Source organism: Abramis brama (genome assembly GCF_963993115.1).
Source record: "Abramis brama genome assembly, chromosome: 4".
Lineage (NCBI taxonomy): Eukaryota > Metazoa > Chordata > Actinopteri > Cypriniformes > Leuciscidae > Abramis > Abramis brama.
The window spans coordinates 11,544,096-11,563,132 of NC_139966.1; the positions used below are offsets into that span (position 1 = coordinate 11,544,096).

General features: G+C 38.5%; 1 protein-coding gene and 1 long non-coding RNA gene across 2 annotated transcripts in view; both read right to left on the minus strand.

The window, feature by feature from the left end:
* The window catches only part of LOC311081648 (stonustoxin subunit beta-like), a 43,045-nt gene extending 24,906 nt beyond the window's left edge, over positions 1 to 18,139 (minus strand). Inside the window, exons 1-3 of the mRNA XM_084112247.1 lie at positions 17,979 to 18,139; positions 15,718 to 15,810; positions 13,504 to 15,228 (exon numbers count right to left, since the gene is read on the minus strand). Coding sequence (XP_083968373.1) covers positions 13,504 to 15,228; positions 15,718 to 15,810; positions 17,979 to 18,057 — 1,897 coding nt within the window. The 5' untranslated portion in view covers positions 18,058 to 18,139. The remainder of the gene's footprint in view (positions 1 to 13,503; positions 15,229 to 15,717; positions 15,811 to 17,978) is intronic.
* LOC311081706 lies at positions 3,159 to 6,247 on the minus strand. Its single transcript, XR_014605977.1, has 4 exons — positions 6,170 to 6,247; positions 5,318 to 5,467; positions 4,937 to 4,988; positions 3,159 to 4,327 (listed from the first exon to the last, which is right to left on the minus strand). It is a non-coding gene; the product is annotated as an uncharacterized lncRNA (long non-coding RNA).
* Positions 18,140 to 19,037: the final 898 nt, after the last annotated feature.

Sequence of the window (19,037 nt, forward strand, 5' to 3'; positions counted from 1 at the left end):
GTTACATTTTTGGAGAGGTGCATGTCAGGGTACGCCGTAGGGTACGCGCGCTACACACAGCCTACGACGTAGCTACGGCGGCAGTTCGACGCAGAAGTATAAATAGGCCTTAAGACAATAGACACACGTCCTCTTCCTGGCAGATTCATAACATCTTTAGTTGATTATAACTTCTTAATTATTGCCCTGATGGTCGAAATGGGGATTTTCAATTCTTTAGCTATTTTCTTAGAGGCACTTTCTATTTTGTGATGCTCAACAATCTTTTGCTGCACATCAGAACTATATTCTTTAGTTTTACTCATTGTGATGGATGATTAAAGAAATTTGGCCTTCATCATTCATCATATTTAAACTCCTGTGAAACAAGAAGTCATAGCTGGACAATTTCAAGTTCCTAGTCACCCTGGTGTGCTAAATAAAGGTAAATATTAATGGGAATATACTTCAGAGATATTTTACTCAGAAACAATTCTAGGGGTGCCAATAATTGTGGTCGACATGTTTTGGAGAAAAATATTTATTTCATAATGTGATTTACCCACAATTTCAATTCTTTTAGTTCAATGAAAGTGTGACAGGATTAGTTAAGTGATTGACAGTTGTGGTGTCCTATCAGGGGAGAGTATGGTCTATTTAATGCGGGTTGGCTGTATCCTGAGATACGTCACGTCTTTGCTCCGCCCCCTTGTGCGTCATTCACTGGAATCTCAGATATGTGTTGGTAGCGGCTGATTTAAATCCTGTGTTTAGAACACTACTGATGTGTCGTCATCTCTTCAAATTGTAGCACTTTTCCGACGGTGCACTTATCAGCTCAGAGTATGTGTCTGCTCACCCTTCAGGTATGTGCTGTCTCTGTATGCAGTGATTGGGGGCGGTCTAGTGGGTCGCTACGTTACTTTTAATGTGTTGCTTCCTGTACCTCAGCTAATCGGCGGTTTTGAGGAATGCTGTAAACAGTAACGTTAGCCTGTGGGAATTATATGTGAGGGATATCCTCTTGTGGTAAGTGTTATGTAAGATGGCTGGAAAATTGTAGTAAAATGAGCATTAGTAACATCTCGCTTCCTGTAAGGCTTTGGTGAGGCGTGGGTCTTCTCTCTCGTCCTCCGGACCACTCTTCTCGCTTGTACTCCGGAGCGTTTTTCTGATCTTCAGCACGATCTCCCTCTCGTTTCTGAAGTGATTGCGCTTCGTATAACCCATTTTACGTCCATTTTGAGAACCACGGTGTTTGTGCTGTGATCGCGCCGTGGGCCAACAGAGAATAAGGTTTCAGATAACACCTGAAAAATCTTACATCACAATAAGTATTGTGATTGTCAAAACATTTTAGTAACTAAACAGAAACATGTTAAAATGTTTACATGGTACAATTTCTGGTAAGCTATGTTTTTTATTATTGCTTGACACAAATTTCACGATTTCAATTCAATTCTTGGGATTTGATTCAATATTGAGTCATTTGGATAAATATTAGGTTAACAAGACAGGCGTTAATTTTTCTCAAGAAAAAAAAACCTCACATAATGCTGTAAACATACAAACAGCCCTATCAGCTGGTAGTAGTATTATTTAAGGTTAAAAATAACTCAAATTAAACAATGCGTTTTTATTATAATAACAACTTTATTTAATAAGTAAAAATATACTAAATATGTAATATAGTACACATAGTTAGCAAAATACTCTCAATAGCTCTTTTTTTCTAGCCTAAGCCAACAAACATGCTATAGCCTAGGGGTGGGCGGTACACCGGTGTCATAGTCATCACCGGTGTGACATTGCGCCATGACATGGATTTTCTAATACCGTCAATACCGTAATAAATCAATTATGTTCCTTGAACGGCTGCATTTACATTAGGGCTGTAGTCAACCAAAGAAATGCTTAGTCGACCAAAGTCCTGTCCTGCACAACGATTAGTCGACTAAAAAAAATAAAAAATAAAAATAAAAAAAAGACGCGATGTTTTGCATTTTGATTGAACATTTATTAAACAATTGTCAGAGCATTTATAAAACAACAACGAAAAAACGTTTTTGTTTTTGTTTTATTGACACCTGGGATCCCCCGCGAAACGGTTCTCATTCGCGCTTGAATAAGGCCGCCAACACACTGGCTGCTGGCGTGAGAGTCTCAGCTGCGTTGGGTGTCTGTTTTTATTTCGGCTCCCATGTTAAAAGGTTGGAGTTTGCACACTGCCTGCGTGAGACACGCGTCTCAGGCGCGGCTCGAGCCACGCGGAAAACGCGTGCATGCTAGAAATAGAACCGACGCCTGAGTGTTCCTGCAACAAGAGTGTTCTCTGGCTAGAGCGCAGAACAGCGGAGTTTGTATGAACCGAAGTGCATGCCTGAGCTTGTATTGCTGCTGTTGCTTTGACATTGTGGAAAATAGAATAAACAAAATGTATTAGACTTTTTACCCGTTATTATCAATCTAAATTAATCTCGTTTTTAATTTAGGCAAACTTAATTTCGTTTTTTCTTTATTTAAATTTCGTTTTTCTTTATTTAAATTCCGTTTTTCTTTATTTAAATTTCATTTTTTCTTTATTTAAATTTCATTTTTTCTGTATTTAAATTTCGTTTTTTTCTTTATTTAAATTTCGTTTTTCTTTATTTAAATTTCGTTTTTTCTTTATTTAAATTTAGTTTTTCTTTAGGCCTATTTAAATTTCGTTTTTCTTTATTTAAATTTCGTTTTTCTTTATTTAAATTTCATTTTTTCTGTATTTAAATTTCGTTATTTTCTTTATTTAAATTTCGTTTTTCTTTATTTAAATTTCGTTTTTCTTTATTTAAATCTACCCTTTACTGTGTCAGTAATTTGTTAGTCAGAAAAATATTAGACTACCTTAAAAGTATTGCTTAATTAACAGACTGTGTGCGTTTTATATCACTAGTGCAGTGTCCGTTCTCAGAGAATATAGCCGCCCTGCTCGCGTGAGGTGCGCCGCTTCCCGCTCGCGCTGTTCTGTAGTTTACTATTAATTCTGAACGTGTCGCGTCTCGCGTGTCTGTCTATATTGCACCAAATGCGACACTGCACTCCCTTGTGAAGTCGATTGGATGAACGGTTCTCGAAATAATCAAAATGCAAACGGACAGACAGACACATACCCAGCAAACATGCTCCTTTGGGGCCCGAATGGGGCCCTTGCGGGCAGCCCACTGTGGGCCCAAATACCGGCGTGAAATGCGGGGCACATGTGGGCCCCACACTATGGGGCCCAGGTGGGGCCCCATCGGGACAGCCCAAAGTGTGGGCTGACTGTGGGCTAGCCCACACTAAGTAGAGTGGGCCCCCATTGGGGCCAGTTGTGGGCCCACAGCAAACCCCTTGGGGACCCGTGTGGGACCACTGTGGGCAGCCCACTGTGGGCCCAGATACCAGCGTGAAATGCGGGGCACATGTGGGCCCCACACTATGGGGCCCAGGTAGGGCCCCATCGGGACAGCCCAAAGTGTGGGCTGACTGTGGGCTGGCCCACACTAAGTAGAGTGGGCCCCCATTGGGACCAGTTGTGGGCCCACAGCAAGCCCACACTGTGGGCAAAGTGTGGGTATACTGTGGGTACATTGGGTTAAGTGTGGGCATACTGTGGGAACACTGTAAAAAGTGTGGGCATACTGTGGGTACACTGGGAAAAGTGTGGACAATGCAAAGATGTATTGTAATATACCTGTGGCCTTAACAAACAACAAGATTAGTTTGGTTGTACTTTGCATTTGCCACAATACATGCAAAATAATTGCACTTGTTGAAAGTTGAAGTAGTACATTATAAGTTATATGTTTCAAATAATTTCATTTATTCACAGTCATGTAAAATATATATATACATATAAATATATACACAATACATTACCGTTCAAAAGTTTGGGGTCAGTAATTTTTTTTAAATACTTTTGAAAGAAATCCCTTCATCTCATCAAAGCTGCATTTATTTAATAAATACATTAAAAAGAGTAATATTCTGAAATATTGTTGCAACTTAAAATAACTGTTTTCTGTTTTAATCTATTTTACAAAGTAATTATTCCTGGGATGTTAAAAAATTATGTTAATAATTTATTACAGTAGCCAGCATCCAGTCGTCGGCATGTAAATCGTGGAAAAAAAATCAGGAACGTTTGAACAGAACTGTCAAAAGAGCAGCATTTATTTTAAATAGATTTTGAGTCTTTTGTCTTCAGAGTCCTCAAGTCTTCTGGTTCTTCTGCTCCTTCCACCATCCCAGTCTCTTGCATGATTTAACAGGATCAGGATCAACCCCTTCGGATGCTGCGGCCTGGCTGTTTTTTGTGTCAGTTTTTTCTCTAAAGTGAGAAAAAAACAACAACAATTGAAATGTTAACATAATTTTTTTTTACAAAAAAACAAAAACAAGGGTTGTTCCAAGTGTAATTTATATATGACTGGAGAAACCTGAGAATAATTTGAGTTCCGGAAAAATAGTTACAGGTGTTTATTATTATTAAAAACAAATTTAGGCGGTGTTGTTGAAAGAGAAACATACAGAGAGTGAACCAATTGAGGGCATGATGAAATAAGAACATGAGAACAGTTTACTAAAATTATCAACACAATGTAAAGAATAATTTTTTCAACTTGTACTCACACTCATGTCATTCCAAACCTGCATGATTTCTTCTGTGGAAGATGATATTTTGAAAAATGACTCAAAAAGTCAATGGGATCCAATGGGATTTTCATTGTATGAACAAAACAGATTAAACATAATTCAAAATATCTTCTTTTGCATTCCACAGAAAAAAGTAAATAATACATGTTTGGAACAACATGAAGAACAATCCTTTTAATGTCTTTATCAATAAATCATTGATAGATTTAACTTGCAACCTGAATATGTTATTTTTATTTAAAAAAATAGAGGGAATGTGTCTGACGGTCAAACGAGTACTTACACAGAAAAAGAGTGACCTGTGCCTGAGTGGCTCTTTTGGGTTTATTATTTAGCTGTTTGACACACATCACAATTAAAGGAAAAAAGAGAGAAGACAACTGAATATTAGTCAAATATTACATAAATCTATACAAATAAAAATGATTTTTTCATCAGTGATTATTGACTAATTAATGAACTCTGGTCCTCGAAGTGCACTGTCTTGCAGTTTATGTCCAGACCTGATCAATCTCACTTGCTCTTTTAACCAGAAGAGCTCGATTAGCTTGTCCAGGCGTGCTAGACCAGGGTTGGTGCTAAAGTCTGCAGGACAGTGGTCCTCAAGGGCCAGAGCTGAGGTCCCCTGCAAAATGTTTGGAACATGACTAGATCGATCACTTACAGCAGTGGTGTCCAGTCCTGGTCATGGAGGAGTTTAGCTCCAGCCTGTCTGTAGTTTCTGCTGATCCTGAAGACCTCGATCAACTGGTTCAGGTCTGCTTAACTGGGGTTGGAGCTCAATTCTGCAATCAGGATTAGACTGCAATAAATACTGAAAAGAGAGAGGACAAACAACATTTCAAATACAGTATTTAATGTTAATCTTAACTTTAAGATTAATAAATGCTGTAGAAGTAATTGTTCACTAATTGTTGGTTCATGTTAACTAAAGCTAACAAAATTAAACCTTATTATAAAGTGTTACCATTTATTAATAATGAGAGAGTTGGCCATACGAGTATAAAATGAATTAATAGGAATCTTAAACTGGTTCAAACTAGGCTACTGTATTGTATATTCATGTTAATACTAGGCACAAATGGCATTATAGCACTCCTTTCATTTGCCCTCCAGGTGGGCGTTCCTATAATGGTGCGAGTCATGTGACGTCACGTGAAATCAATGAATTAACCGTCCAGTGAATATTTTTAAGTTAAATAAATTAGTTTACTTTCATTCACACATTTGGAAATTGCCAGCAAAACCTTTACAATACTATCAAAATCTCTCATATACTGTACACATACAATGTGATTAAAAGCCTAACTTAAATTACAGCTCAAGCTAACCTACCTCTAGCTATACAGTTAGCTGCTACCGTTAACTTAACGGATGAGATGCTAGCGGACTTTTCCTGAAGACACTAAATCATTTCTATAAAGTAAATATTCAACGGAAGCGTATCATTTACATGAAAGAATGTGTCAGAAGCATTTGTATGTACTATTTGTGTAAGTTTGGGGACTAAACTTACCTGAAAGTAGTGAAAACAACAGTGAGAGACGGAGTTACTGCTTGTGTCAGTTGAGCTGTCGTCCCGTTTCCATGGTAACACCCTCAGCTCCAGTTCAAATGCGGCTCGAATGTTCAGCGCGAGCGCCCATTAAAACACGTAAAAGTCACGCAGCATTTACATAAACAGAATTGATGGAGGGAATTATTTGATAATCAGATAAAATATCTTGAAAACTTTGGTTTGTTCCATTTGTTCCTATTTTAATAAAACCTGTTTAATTATAACCTCAGTGAGATCAATTATGCAACATAATAACTTAAAAATATCCATTAGGGAACGTTCTCTATAAGTTACTTTAAGGTTATTCAAAAAATAACCACCCTGCAACGTTCTGGGAACGTTATTTTATGGTTGCAAAATAATAACTTAAAAATAACCATTAGGAAACGTTATCTAAGTTATTTTTAGGTTATTTAAAAGTAACCACCCAGCAACGTTCTGGGAACATTATTTTATGGTTACATAAAAATAAAACCAAAAAAGAATATTCCCCTAACGTTAGTATTTGGTTCCCAAAAAAAAAATAACCAAAAACTAACGTTAGGGGAATGTTCTGTGTTAACTGGGTGGTCTGTCTGACTTTATCAGTCTGTCTGGGAATAGCTGCAACAAGCAAACAGGTAAAGATAGTACTCGTCTTGCTATCTTGTTGACTGTGTGCAGTTTTAGTTAAGTATGGGATTGACTGTTGAATGAAATAACATTTATGACATTTTACTGGATTGTTAAAATAGTTTGATTAACCCTGAGCTTCTAATCTTAAAGCAATGATTTAACTGTACTGTTATGGTGGGTTGCCCACAGTAAACCCTCATGGTGGCCCCACAGTGAAAAACAGCTATGGGCCCCGCATGGGCTAACCCACTGGGGGCCTGTGTGGGTTTTCTGTGGGCAGTCCCACAGTGGGTTGCCCACAGTAAATCGTAATGGGGGCCCAAATGGGTAAAACTGCTATGGGCCCCGCATGGGCTAACCCACTAGGGGCCCGTGTGGCTTTTTCTGTGGGCAGTCCCACAGTGGGCTGCCCACAGTAAATCCTAATGGGGGCCCAAATGGGTAAAACTGCTATGGGCCCCGCATGGGCTAACCCACTGGGGGCCCGTGTGGGTTTTCTGTGGGCAGTCCCACAGTGGGTTGCCCACAGTAAATCCTAATGGGGGCCCAAATGGGCAAAACTGCTATGGGCCCCGCATGGGCTAACCCACTAGGGGCCCGTGTGGGTTTTTCTGTGGGCAGTCCCACAGTGGGCTGCCCACAGTAAATCCTAATGGGGGCCCAAATGGGTAAAACTGCTATGGGCCCCGCATGGGCTAACCCACTAGGGGCCCGTGTGGGTTTTTCTGTGGGCAGTCCCACAGTGGGCTGCCCACAGTAAATCCTAATGGGGGCCCAAATGGGTAAAACTGCTATGGGCCCCGCATGGGCTAACCCACTGGGGGCCCGTGTGGGTTTTCTGTGGGCAGTCCCACAGTGGGTTGCCCACAGTAAATCCTAATGGGGGCCCAAATGGGCAAAACTGCTATGGGCCCCACATGGGCTAACCCACTGGGGGCCCGTGTGGGTTTTCTGTGGGCAGTCCCACAGTGGGCTTGCCCACAGAAAGCCCACATGGGGCCCGAAAGGGTTTGCCCTTGCCCACACTGTCCCACAGAAAACCCACACTTACCCACAGTGGGCCCACACTGGCATGTTTGCTGGGATAGAGATTACTACCTATATTCCTTACTGAGCACGAAGCAGCAGTGCAGCCAGCCACAGGTGCGGTTCCCGAGTGTTCTACGTGGTGCGCTAAACTGTGGCGCTGTTACAAAATAGCCTAAATTAAAGCATTTAAAGTTGTGGATAAAACATAGGCTAATTATATTTAGAATACAGTAATATATAACTGCTTATAAAGGAATAAATATCAAGGAGTAAATCAATGAAAATTTCTTTATTGGTGAAAAAAAAAAGTTATACCGTGATATTATACCGTCACCGTTCAAAAGATGAAAAATACGTGATATTAATTTTAGGTCATATCGCCCACCCCTACTATAGCCTATATATTATGGTCATTGATTGGCTTTCCTGAGGTAAATGTTATGTGACAATTGTTCTCCAGCTGTTTTATTGACCCCTTTCTGAGGTTGAAAACGCTGATTGATCTATATTATGTATGAGGAATATATATTTCGGTAAGTTGTACTGTATCTTTCAACATTATTCATTCGTGTTTATTTACTATTAGCTAGTAGAGATGATCGGGTCACGTGCCGCTAGGGATCTTTCACATCACATTTACAAGCGCCAAAACAGTATTTATAGTAAGTGAGTGAGGGTGGGTAAGAGGGGCGAACTGGGGAGAGGTGAGGTTGCATTTTGCTCTAAGCAAATCCACCTACAGTATATCCATGTGAGTGTTAACGTTATCCTCACCTAGCGCCACTTCACTGCTAGATGCTGCTGCTGTAGCGGCATTTTCAAAGCTTTGGACGTTGTTGTTCCTGTCTATATCCCCAACAGTAGCTGTAAAAAAGTCTGTAATCTTTGGCAGTGTTGCTAAATATTTATCGGCGTCTTTTTTCTTTTATTTGAGCCGCTTGGGTAACTTCGTTTCATTTTCGCGTTTAGACTCATCTTGCTTCGTCTCTGTTTGTGTACTTCCCAGTCCTCCTGTCACTGCGTGTTTATCTTTCGCGCCGCGCACCGTTACGGACTAGTCCATTTCATTGTGAAAGTAGGGGGGGGGGGGTATGTGTAGGGACAGATAACCATGAACTAGACATTTTAACTACTACTTCAACATTTCAACGTATTTCTTAAGAATATTAATACAATTTACCATGCGTTTGAAGCGTTCATGATGATAAGGGGCTTTTTCTTTTCTTTTATCTTTTCTCTTTTTTTGAGGTTGGTTGGGGGCCCCCCTACTACGACCGCTGGTAGGGGGCCCCAAGCAGCCGCCTACCTATGCCTCTGTTAAGACCGCCACTGAGTAGGATTGCGCTTTTGGAAAAGCCATTAAGTGGTCCTTCTGCTGGTCGACTCAGCCTGGTTGTTTGGTACATATATTTTTTGTTTGAATCTTCTTTTCTTGAGACTCCTCCTACCCTTGTGGGTAGAGGACTGTGTTGGTGCTGCCATTTCATACTGCCCTCTGTGATTTCTCTTGTTAAGTGTCATTTAAATGTAGCGCTGGGCACCTTTTAAAGCAGAACATATTTTAACTTTTGTATATTAATAAAGACTGCTTATTAAATTATTTGCATTTGTGTCTCTGACCTCCCTGGCACACACAAACCTGTGTGACCTAGTATTTGTTACTGGGTTATTTAGATATTCCCTGATTGATTCAGGGTGGCGTAGTCGACAATTATCACCATAAGCTAAATTGTTTATTGAAAGCCCTTACCGCTCCGTCACAAAAGGTTCGATTTTTGCAAATTTTTTGAATGAAAGATCAAAAGGATAAACAATGCAGATACATTTTTTTACAGCCATTTTTGATAAAACAGATAACTTACTACTTAATCAATCACTCACGGAAACAACACACATGCAGCAGTCCATTTTGTTAAAAAAAAAAACAAGTCAGTCTCTCCGCCTGTGTATATAGACTCTGACACTGGTTCAGAAATGCCCTGACTTGTCCATGCCCGTACAAGCACCAACAAAGTCATATAGGCTACATAAAGATACCTTCAGGGGGCGTGGTTGGGCTTTCGTACAGGTGTATTTCATGGTTCTATTGTCAACTATTGTTCTATAGGAGAAAACGCCTTTTGTGTCTCACGGCAAACAAACTAAATATTACAAAATGATTAAAGAAATGTTATTCATTTTACGGTTTTAAAGTGTAGTCTTGTTTAACATCATGTAATAATCCTCTGAAATGAGTTTGCAGCAGAAGTCACAAACAGAGCGAAATGTTATTATTTCTTATTGAGTAAATGAGTAAACTGCAATTATAAATGCGACTGAAAACGTAATTCATAAGACAATTGAATGCAATAGAGTAGAGCTGAAACACCTAATCGATTTAATCGATTAAAATAGTTGTCAACTAATTTAGTCATCGATTAGTTACTAAATAACTTTTATTTGCCATAAGCGGCTCATTTCGTGCATATTTTAAATCTGCGGTGACCAAAGTGTGGCGGTAATGAGCCACTGGAGGTTTTACTCAGCCAGTACAGCAGGAGAAGTAGCGAATAGCCAATAGCTGGCCTCGTTTTATGTCACGTGCTTCCCGCACAGTATCTCTGCAGCATTCAGCGAGATGGCGGAGGCAGGCGGCACACCGCCGCCAACTTGAGCTTCCAAAGTTACAGGAAGTCATTCATTTTCAATGGAAGCTGTACGGTGTACATTTTAGGACATCCTCAGACCTTAGACATATGAAGACAAGGCATCATGCCTCAGACTAAAAGGCTTCAGTCATTGGACAAAACGGCATCGCGCCTCAGACTGAAAAGCTTCAGGTCTCAGGAAAAACAATGTCAGGTGTCAGGTCTCGTACAATTAGGCATCAGACGAAACAGACTCAGACAAAAAGGCATCAGACTAAAAGGCATCAGACAAAAAGGCATCAGACAAAAAGGCATCGGACGAAAAGGACTCAGACTAAAAGGCATCAGACAAAAAGGCATCAGACTAAAAGGCATCGGACGAAAAGGACTCAGACTAAAAGGCATCAGACTAAAAGGCAATCAGACTAAAAGGCATCGGACGAAAAGGACTCAGACTAAAAGGCATCAGACTAAAAGGCATCGGACGAAAAGGACTCAGACTAAAAGGCAATCAGACTAAAATGTACACCGTAAAGCTGGCTTCTCTCAGAAAAAATAATTAATTGCACAGTCTAACCATCATAGAGTGAAAGTGTATCATTTGCATGTGTTTTTAAGTCCTGTCAGTTTAACAGGACGCGCTTGACAGGGCATATAAGAACGAACAGAGAGAGAGAGAGAGCGCCCCGGCCGCGCGCGCGCACTCACCCGAGCGCTGTCTTGCTCTCTCTCTCTCTCTCTCTCTCTCTCTCTCTCTATCTCTCTCTCTCTCTCCCTCGCGCATATTAATCAAAATCAATTGATACGCAGATTCTGCAGTACAATGTTGTTTGCAAATGTTTAGTTGTAAAAGCTGATAACATTGCTGTTTAAAGCTTTACAAACATGTTCTGTGATCAGTTTGTCGTTTACCAGTTCATTGGTCTTGCAGCCTAATTATGATTGAAGGAGAGAAGTAAATATTTAAATGTATTTGAAATGCACTTTTTTTTCTAAGTATTCACTGCTTTTTTTCACACAGCAGGTTTTTTGTGTGAGTCCAATTTTTTTCTGTAAAACCTTCTGATGGATTTTACTTGAAATTTTACTTTAAAATGTGAGTTCCATTCAGGTTTCATGCCATTGGCACTTTATTCGAAGGATTGTTTACAATTTCACAGCATAAGATATAAAGCTGTTTCCCAGGTATAAGCTGTGTGTTTACAGGAAAAAAATAATAAAATGCTATTTACTGCAATTTTATTCTGTTTTATTCGTATTCTTCGTGAAAATATGTTTTGAAAGATTCCTTAATAAGCTTTGTTCGGGATGTTAAACTACTTTAGTAGCCCTAAGGACAGCCATGGTGAAAACATTATTTGAAATCTCCTTGTGAAATTTGCTAGTATGGGTCAGTGTTTTGATTGCAGAAGAGTTCGACAAAGGATTACTAACACATCATAAAACACAACTCCAGGTATGTTTTTGATGAGGATTTGACAATGCAAAATGGTTAAAATCTCTAAAAAGTCTATGTTGAATGATAAAGACCCTTTGTTAATAATTTACTTGGGGAAAAAATGGGCAAAACTAAAATATAAGTACATAAACCGATTAATCGTAAAAATAATCGACCGATTAATCGATTATCAAAATAATCGTTAGTTGCAGCCCTACAATATAGTCAAAACATTAATGCCACTATTTTAATATTCATAAATAGGAATACATACAAATGTGTATATCAGTTGTTCATACATAAATATTTTGCGTTTTAGTGCTATAAATATGTCAGTATTATACGTTTCTCTGTGTATTAAAATGTAAGTAAAAATACGTGTGGTAGAACTACACTTTACGCAAAAATACACACGTATTCTCATGAGATCACGCTGCATTGAAGCTTGACTGTTGTTATACCTTAATTTATAGATTTTATTTTCCTGTGGTCAGTTCAATTACTTCCTCTACAATTAACGTCTGTATGCTTTGCATTTATTAAGAGTAATTAATAATGATTATTATTAAAGAAAATAAATAATGAGATTTGCATTTGTTAAATTATTTATATTAATCATAATCATTTCGTCTTCAGGGATGACTGAGGTCTTTCTACAGTGGGCTTAAGAGTCAGCAGTTTTTGTGTGTTCAGTTGATTTCTCTCTCTCTCTCTCTCTCTCTCTCTCTCTCTCTCTCTCTCTCTCTCTCTCTCTCTCTGTGTGTTTTGCTTATTATTGTTATTGTTTATTAATTTATTTTATTTTTATGTCAGCTATATTTTTAAATGTCCGATTGGTTTTCATACAGAGCAATGTACATGTCACTTGTTCAAGGCTTTGTATTGTTTATTGTGAATGTCATTTGATTACGTACAGTAGCGTACATTAGACATCAAATACATAATATACTCTGCGTCTTTTGTAACAACATGAACGAAGGAAATAATATGTTCATATATACAGTCAAATGGGAAACACTTTACAACATGTTACACGTTTAATTATAGCCACATCTGTTTGGAAATATGGCTGTCAATACAAACATTAATATATATATATATATATATATATATACACACACACACACACACACACACACACACACATACATATATATATATATATATATATATATATATATATATATATATATATATATTTTTTTTAAGATAAAGATTAAAGGGATACTCCACTTTAAAATGAAAATTCTGTCATCATATACTCACCCTCATGTTGTTTCAAACCTGTATAAATTTCTTTCTTCTGCTGAACAGAAAGGAAGATATGTAGAAGAATATCAGTAACCAGACAGTTTCTGGTCTCATTGACTTCCATAGTAGGAAAAAAATATATACTATGGAAGTCAATGAGACCAGAAACTGTCTGGTTACTGATATTCTTCTACATATCTTCCTTTCTGTTCAGCAGAAGAAAGAAATTTATACAGGTTTGAAACAACATGAGGGTGAGTATATGATGACAGAATTTTCATTTTAAAGTGGAGTATCCCTTTAATGCAAAGAAATGTGCATATGACACTTACCTGAAGACTGTATGGGGCCGATAGTGTCACTGGCTTCACTCACTCCCACTTTACCCACTATCCTGTAGCGGATCAAGTACTGCTTTCCAGACTCCAATCCAGTCAGAGTGAAGTCTTCATCAGCGGTGTTTATGATAATCCACTGTTCCTCAGCGCCAGAATCTGCTTTCTCCTGCTGGTACTCCACTCTGTACCTCACAGTTTCTCCAGTTGGGGACTTCTGCAGTTTCAGGGACACACTGTCCTTCAGGACCTTCTCCACTTCTGGTGGGGGAGGCTTCGACACGGGCTGGAACTGGGTGTCTGTCAGCTTCCCTTTTTCATACAGATAGATAGAGGAGCCTGGACTGGAGGGATCGGAGATGGCAGAAATAATGAATCGATATCTCTTTTCAACTTTATTAGCCTCTGAAAAACTTCTGAAAAGAGTTAAGTTCTCTCTCATCTTTGACATGACACCAGTATCGTTGTGCCACTTTCTGACAGATGCTAAAGTGCTAGAATTGTGTTTCATTCCCACATCAAGCTCTTTAAACTCGTCAGATTCCCGAAACTGCTTCAGGGTTGAAAGATACGGGTCTTCATACTTCAGAGATGTGAAGGTCAAGCACACCACAACATCAATATTAGGATCAAGGAGGATGGTGTTGAGACAGTTTGAGTCTTCAGTTTTGATTCCCTCCAGTATCTCGGTTTGAGAACTCAAGATGTTAAGTTCAGCCTTTGCATGATCTAACCACTGGTTAAGCATGTCGGCATTAAAGGGGGAGCTGTAGTAGATCTTCAGGATGTCTTCCAATGATTTTTGCTCCAACTCTCCTCCTCGTATAGCGGGCAAGACCTTGGCCACTGCTTTTAGGAATACCATTTTGTAAATGTTAAGAGAGCCCTGAAATAAACAGAGCCTCTCTTTGATGTCTTTGAAAACATTTACCAGAGTTTTTCTGGAGAAGTCGTTGCATGTCCGCTCTACTTCTCCCAGCCCCTCTATTATATCTTCAGTGTTGGAAACCAGACGAGTGGTGATTTCTCTGTCCAACTGAGCTGCTTTTGTATCCAGTAGAGAAAGAGGATAGAGCCAGACTTTTATTGGAACTGCATTCTGTGGATTCTCCTTCAGTATAGTGGGGAGCTTCTTGTACACCTCTAGGGCGTCCATGAAAGTGGTGGGGTTCAGATCAAGGCGGACGTCACCATAAAATGTGCAGGTGATGCTCTCAGCCATTTTCTTATCATCTTCTGTCATTTGTAAAGCTCCTTGTCCCTCAATAGAAAATCCACGGATTTTCTGGACCATGATATTCAGTTCTCCCTCAATCTTCTGCTTTTCTTTGTCTTCTGAAAATGTCCGATCAAACACCATGACGGCCTGAGCTCCGTACAGTACAGCCGTGACCACATGAGTTGCAGTTTTCTGGTCAAAGACCTGAGGGTAAGTGATCTGTCCCAGATGGCTCATAGTGAGCTGGTCGAATCTTGTGGTTTCCCTGTAATTCATTGTAACTCTGGACTGTTGGTTTGAGGATTTGGTGTCATGCAGGAACTTGGCAGATCCTCCCACCTTCACCAGCCCTCCCAAGAAGCTGGCCTTCAGGGAAGCACTCACATCCAGGAGACTGGACTTACTAGAGAGAGAGTCGGAGCTACTGAACTTCAATTCTGTCATGGGCTGTGGATGGGTGTCCAAATCTTCCTTCAGTGACTTATTATCCCACAGAGTGACACCTGAAATGAGACATGGCTTTAACAGTTAAGTCAAGTCAAGTCGCCTTTAGTTATATAGCACTTTTTACAATACAGATTGTTTCATCTTTACAGTGATAACAGGAAAATAATGCAACAGTTTTTTTCTAGAAGAAAATTGCGTCACAGTCCAGTTCAAGTTCAAGTTCAGTGATGGTTAATTTTTGTTGTAAAAAAAGTTATTCATTTAGTTCATGTATATATAGGCGTTCTGGAAAAAAACGTGACGTCATTGTCCAGCTCAGTTCAGTTCTCATATAATAATGTCAATGCAGGCAGATCAATAATATTGTTGAATATTAAAGTGTGAGGACGCAATGTAATGTTCAAGTCAACATGCCGATTTTGTATCTCTAAGACTACTAATTTAATAGTTGTGTCCTTTATCTTAAATCTCTAAATTACCACATTGTTGATTCACATTTGGGTGAAAAAAGAGGTAAAAAGCATTTTAGTAGGTACTGTACACACCTGGAATGAAGGTATCCTTGCGGCAGTCATAAAGCATACCAGGATACAGAGGTCTTCCTAGAGCTGCCACTTCAATGGTCTGAGATTCCATGGCTGCAGGAAATAACAATGAACAATGGGGACATTTATACATTTGAAGATTAATAATGAGTTTATCATTCTAAAATTATTTTTACTTGTTACTAAATTCATTAGTTTACTAATTGTTTTAACGTTCCTTAAAATGCAATTTAATCCAGTGTTTAAAAATTCAAAAACACATTAAGGCATAAATCCTTCAAGATACGTTTACATGCAACCAAATAATCCGTTAGTAATGGGATTGACGGCTCAATCTGTATGAACAGCCTTAATCGATCCGATTGAGCTCGATCCAAATGAAATTTCGATCGGATTGAAAGGGGAGGTTTATTCCTTTTCTAATTTATCGACAGGATTATGTAAACACGCATACATTTCCACATATATTTCTGCTTGAAAAAATGCGCATTTCATTTCGTGCACGTGTAACCCACCCAATTAATTGAGGCTGTGTTTTGATGTATTTTTCATGTTTGATTTTTTTTTTTATTTTGATTCTATATTTTTCCTTGCCTAGCCTAATGCATGAAATGTTCAGACATATTTTTTATTATTATTTTATTTTATTATTTTGTTTTCACTGGTTGATGAAAATAAATGCATTGCGTCGATGGGTGCTGACGTCACATACGCGCCAGCTCGTTGAAGAGAGAGATGTGAGCCACATGTGTGGCTATCATTAATCTAAACCATCGTTGTCAATATTTTCCTAAATGGATGTCTGAACTGTTTTATTGCATTAGGTAAGTCACAAATGTTTCATATTTTCATAAATAATGTTTAATTTGGTGTTTGTTCATATAAGAAAATGTGGATGGTTAATGCTGTTCGTAATCGAGTATAAAGTGTGCCATATAACACATGTAAAATGTTTATGCTGTAGAAGTATACTTGTTAAAACTTGTTTGCACATTTGTGTAATGGGAATAGTGTTTTGAGTTGAAAAGTTATGACTGTTAAATGCATTTCGTGATGGGTGCTGACGTCACATACGCGCCAGCTCATTGAAGAGAGAGATGTGAGCCACATGTGTGGCTATCATTAATCTAAACCATCGTTGTCAATATTTTCCTAAATGGATGTCTGAACTGTTTTATTGCATTAGTGTGGATTGTTTCAACGCTCCGTGATCGTGTTGGATTCGCGCAGTGCGGGAGAACCGCGCTGGATTTCACTGTGGAGGAATTGCGTCATCCGGGACTCTGCCTTCACGAGGAAAAAGAAAGATTCGTTCATCGTTCATCCCTGCAAAGATTGTAGTAGGCATTCACATGCAAACGAACTGAACTGAGTCAATCACTTCCACGCGAACTGAGTCAATTACATTCACGCGAACTGAGTCAATTACATTCACACGAACTGAGTCAATTACATTCACACAAACTGATTGATTCTTTATTTTTCTTTTCTTTTCTTTTTTTTGATTGTCATTGATAAATTATATATTTTGTTTTCAAATGGTGATTTGTAAAAGGCAAAGTTATTCTTATGTGATGTGTGCAAAGTGATGCGTGCACATTGAAGTGAAGTTAAAAAAAAACAAACAAAAAAAACAATTTCAGTGAATACAGTTACTGTTCAGTGAATTGATTGTTTCATTCATTCATTTTCATTTCATTCCTTCAATTCATTTTATTCATTACTTAATTCTATTTCATATTTTATTGTATTTACTGGTTTATATATATATTTTTTTTTGTTAGTTAGTACTGTAGGAAACTATTTAAACAAGTGCAGACACACATTTAAGATTATTTTCTTTTTGTTAATGCAAGGTGTGAGACCCCGAACCCGGGACTCCAGATATTAATATAGTTTTTTTTTTTTTTTTATCTGTATCTGGTGAGCTCAGACCCGGTAGATATTTTTCCTCCTTTTCTTTTTCTGGTGTTAAGTCCTACTGATGGGTTACACACGCGCATGTGAACGCATGATAACACACGCGACGCGGTTTTCTTTTCCTAACTGCAGTAAACAAACACCGTTGCACTTTGTCGTTTATCAAAAACAAACGTAATAAATAATTGTATTTTACTCTCACTTTTGTCAGGCACAAAGTGATGCAAGAGATGCACTGCATGCCTGCCCAGGTTAGCAAGACCGAAAAAACACAATAGAAATGCACATAAACTTTACTTTACTTTGCTGAGCTCAAACTTAGAGAGAGAACACAAGTTTACCTGATTGTTGTTCCCACAATTCACTCTCATGGGGTGTTTTTCCCCTCTTTTCGTGACCAGAAGAATATTTTCGCTTCATTTTGTCAATAATGTTGTGAACATAAACGCATTAATTGATAGATTTCTAAGTTATCGAGAGAACATGTAAACACGCAATCGTATTGAAAACCGAAACTGAAAGGACGCATCTGCAATGACGTAAAATGGCGTAATGGCGCGCGGAAAGAGCTGTTGTTGTTGTTAAGAGGCAAGAGTGGAAAATTATATGCAAAAAATCATTTCATGTATTTTTTTTATATCATCTGGACTTAAGTAAAACATATCCAAAAGAATTTTTGAAATATTTAATATATTTTGGATTTTATGAGTTGTGACTCCCAGCCCAGCTAACACAGTTACGTTGTGAAGACAATCGGACCGGACCATATTCGTCGTAGCGACGTGCCACATAACGTTCCAGTAACGTAACTTTGTGATTCCCATAATCGTCGTGGCGACGTTATAGTGGTATGTCGCAAGAATGTGATGAGTACGTCTTAATGACCAAACTGGCATGTTGCGAGGACGTAACATCAAAGGACCATATTAGTCGGTGCGACGTGCCACATAATAACGTTCCAGCAACGTAACTTTGTGATTCCTGTATTCGTCGTGGCGACGTTATAGTGGTACGTCGCTGGAACGTGGCAGGTAGCCTACTTCCTAACGACCAAAATACCACGTCCACATTTATTTTTAATATACTAATTTAGTCCTGGGAATTAAGATGTGCTTATCCATAACCTTGAAATCCACATAGAACTGATAAACTCAAACATTTTATTCTCTGCTGTAAAACCTTATAAATTCTAATAAGGAATTGTGTATTATTTTGTGTTAATACATTTAGGGATCAATACATATATGTAGTGGAATCCAATACAACCCCCTATTAAATTCTAAATAGAAAATGGCCCAAAACCACACTGCATAATTTATTAATCAGCATTTATTCAGTGTTTCTTTGTACAAACTAAGCCAATACACTTTGAACATTAACGTTTTTTTAACCATGTTAAC